Consider the following 3950-nt stretch of genomic DNA (forward strand, 5'->3'; position numbering starts at 1 on the left):
CCCGTCTCGGCCTCCCAAAGTGCTGGGATTACAGGCTTGAGCCACCGCGCCCGGCTTCCTTCTTTTTTTATTTTTTATTTTTTTATTTTATTTTATTTTTTTTCTGAGACGGAGTCTTGCTCTGCCGCCCAGGCTGGAGTGCAGTGGCCGGATCTCAGCTCACAGCAAGCTCCGCCTCCCGGGTTCACGCCATTCTCCTGCCTCAGCCTCCCGAGTAGCTGGGACTACAGGCGCCCGCCTCGTCGCCCGGCTAGTTTTTTATATTCCTTCTTTGAGAGTTCTTCCCCAGTGACATTACTTACTTTCTCTGTACAGGTGGCCAGGAACAGAATGGTACACAGCAAAGCGTAGTTGTGGATATGCGTGAATTTCGAAGTGAGCTCCCATCTCTGATCCATCGTCGGGGCATTGACATTGAACCCGTGACTTTAGAGGTTGGAGATTACATCCTCACTCCAGAAATGTGTGTGGAGCGCAAGAGTATCAGTGATTTAATCGGCTCTTTAAATAACGGCCGCCTCTACAGCCAGTGCGTCTCCATGTCCCGCTACTACAAGCGTCCTGTGCTTCTGATCGAGTTTGACCCCAGCAAGCCTTTCTCTCTCACTGCCCGAGGTGCCTTGTTTCAGGAGATCTCCAGCAATGACATTAGTTCCAAACTCACTCTTCTTACACTTCACTTCCCCAGACTACGGATTCTCTGGTGCCCCTCTCCTCATGCAACGGCGGAGTTGTTTGAGGAGCTGAAACAAAATAAGCCACAGCCTGATGCGGCGACAGCACTGGCCATTACGGCAGATTCCGAAACCCTTCCCGAGTCAGAAAAGTACAATGCTGGTCCCCAAGACTTCTTGTTAAAAATGCCAGGGGTGAATGCCAAAAACTGCCGCTCCTTGATGCACCACGTTAAGAACATCGCAGAATTAGCAACCCTGTCACAAGACAAGCTCACGAGTATTCTGGGGAATGCTGCAAATGCCAAGCAGCTTTATGATTTCATTCACACCTCTTATGCAGAAGTCGTATCGAAAGGAAAAGGGAAAAAGTGAACAGTGGTGGCTGTTTTCTTATCCCACGCCTGTGCTTTTCAGCTGCTACTCGCCAGACGTCATAGGTCATTATTAATTATTAGTTTGGTATTTCATTCTTTTCCAATGCTCTCAATGGTTGTACGGTGGACCAGAAGCCAGGATTCCTCTCTGAACTCTGCAGTTAGACATCACTTTAACTTGCTTGTGCCTGCTCTTGTCCCTCCCTGCACCATCCATGCCAGGCTTAGCATATTCCTTTTTGCAGGATCAGGTAAAGTTCCTACAAGTGTTTACAGAAGGTAGAAATTTTACCTGATCCTGACAGATCTCATTTAGAAAGGAGCATGCTAAGCCTAGCATGGACGGTGCAGGGAGGGACAAGAGCAGGCACAAGAAAGCTACCATTTTTAACAGTCCTTGTTACCTAGTGCAACATAAATAACAGTCTTAATTGCACTTAATGCCAGTGCCCCATGGCTCTCCAAATCTGTTCTTTGCTGTTGTGTTTGCTGGACGTTTGAACTGATGTTTGTGTAGGAATCGTGTTCTGACCCTTTGTCTATGAAGGAGCCTTCTGGAACACTGAGAAGGAACATCTCTTTGCCATTCCTGACCAGTTCTCTCTACCATTTTCTTCAGCTCCATGTTTCTTCTGCCTGTCTGCTCTAAGGAAATTTCATGAAGCCTCTAAGACAGTCTAATTCAAGACAGTCTCCTCTAAAACTGGCTGACTAGTCTTCTAATGACCCGAACATATGTAGCATATACTATAACTTCATTGTTCAAAATTAGTATTTTTAAAACAAAATGAATTACCTATTTGCAAAAGTTAATGGTAAAGGAGCTCTTAGAATTCTCAATTTTTGCACATATTCAGTCTCCTAATATCCGAGATCTCTAAGTCCGAATGGCTAGTGACAGATTTTTCAGACTTCCTCGTTTCCCAGCTCTTATATCCTGAGACACCAGCATCATATCTTCTAGAAATACGACCTAATTGGCAGTGAGCCGAGATCGCGCCACTGCACCCCTGCCTGGGCAACAGAGCGAGGCTTTGTCTCTATTAAAAAAAAAGAAAAAAAAGAAAAAGAAACACAACCTAAGCTCACCTTCCTGTGATTCCTGTTTCTCACAATCCTGTGCCAGGGTGGCTCCTTTCTTCTCTGTGTGAGGACTCAAATGCAAGCCAATGAGTGGCCCACTAAGCTTTTAAGATTTGGTTTTCTGCCTTGAGATAAAAGGACTGTAGGTAAATGAAAGAGCAATGTATGGAATATATAAAATTCAAAAGAAATACATACATTTAAAATCCATAAAAAAAAAATCTCATTCTAAACTTCCTAAGTTGACTTTTTACATAAGTGTACAACTAGGATATTCACAGCATCTTTGTCCAGTTTTTAAGCTTTTATATTTAAATATTATTAACTTGCCTGTTGTTCACATGTTGAGTAACGAGTAGGAAATTTTCTACCTCAGGAGCTGATACAGACATCAGTTCTGCTAGCCATATCACACATTTTAATGTTTCATCAACATCAGCTATTTTTTTGTTTGCTACAGTATTTGAACTAATAGACAGTGGATCATGTAACACAAAACTGTCTTTGACTTTAACAAAATTATCATTTTTTTTTTTTTTTTGAGACAGAGTCTCCCTCTGCTGCCCAGGCTGGAGTGCAATGGCACGATCTCGGCTCACTGCAGCCTCCACCTCCCAGGTTCAAGCAGTTCTCCCTCCCAAGTAGCTGGAATTATAGGCGTACACCACCACACCCGGCTAATTTTTGTGTTTTTAGTAGAGACGGGGTTTCACCATGTTGGCCAGGCTGGTTTCAAATACTGACCTCAGGTGATCCACCCACCTCAGCCTCCCAAAGTGCTGGGATAGCAGGCGTGAGCCACTGCACCCAGCCAACAAAATTATTTTTAACTGTCTTTTCTGAACTGAACCTCTCACGTTGGCATCTTGATTTATTGGTACTTAACAGTATATATGGATTTTGAACTCTACACAAGGATACTACCAGAATGAATTGAGGGGTATCAAGAACCAGATTGGTTATAGTAGAACTCTGTAAGATGATGTGGAGAGTAAGGAGAAGGACAAGACATAAAAATTAGTTTAAGATGGAATAAAGATTTGGGTTGCTATTTTTTCCCCAGGATTCAAAATATACCCCCTAGAATGGAAAACAAGAATTTGAATGATTACATTATTGTTAACATTCAATTTGGTATTTGTTTTATTGAGTATAGTTCAGAGTGTATTAAAATAGACCTACCACTTCAAATGATAATGATGATGATAATGTCTCTTCACCCTGTTCTAGCACTTCTTGCAGTATGTGGTTTCTGGTTTTTTTCTTGTATAATTCCAGTTGCCTTTTATTGTTGTTTCATTATATAAAAGGAACGTCTTCACATAGCATATTCTATGAAAGGGGTTTCATTCCAAGTTGAGTTTTCAAAAATAAGGTCTTAAAGCTACCATTTTCAACAGTCCTTGTTATCTAGTGCAACATAAATAACAGTCTTAATTGCACTTAATGCCAGTGCCCCATGGCTCTCCAAATCTGTTCATTGCTCTTGTATCTGCTGGACGCTTGAAGACAGGTGCACTGTCTCATATGTATTTGAATTATGAACATTAATTTCTAATGAATTCTAAAATGGTCATTGTAAGTGAAAGCCTCTCGCTGCCACTTCCTCTTCCGACTACATAAATATATTTCAGTGTATTTCCAGTTTTGGAAAATTTTCAATACATCCATCAAGTGTTTACTTAGATTTTGTACAAATATTTTACAATCTAAGAATCTTTGGTAAAGGAACTAAAGATGCATGCAGTTGCAAAATTAATGTATTTATTTTCCAGCAGAATTTTATTAACTTCACTTTTTTTCTCTCAAGATAGTA

The 3950-nt window shown here is 41.3% G+C and overlaps 1 protein-coding gene across 1 annotated transcript in view; it reads left to right on the plus strand.

Moving 5' to 3' along the window:
- Positions 1-1257, plus strand: part of ERCC4 (ERCC excision repair 4, endonuclease catalytic subunit) — a 35834-nt gene extending 34577 nt beyond the window's left edge. Inside the window, 1 exon segment of the mRNA XM_017890722.1 lies at positions 316-1257. Within this exon segment, the coding sequence (XP_017746211.1) occupies positions 316-1049 (734 nt within the window). The 3' untranslated portion in view covers positions 1050-1257.
- Positions 1258-3950: the final 2693 nt, after the last annotated feature.

This window comes from Rhinopithecus bieti, unplaced genomic scaffold (genome assembly GCF_001698545.2).
Source record: "Rhinopithecus bieti isolate Rb0 unplaced genomic scaffold, ASM169854v2 scaffold_19459, whole genome shotgun sequence".
NCBI lineage: Eukaryota > Metazoa > Chordata > Mammalia > Primates > Cercopithecidae > Rhinopithecus > Rhinopithecus bieti.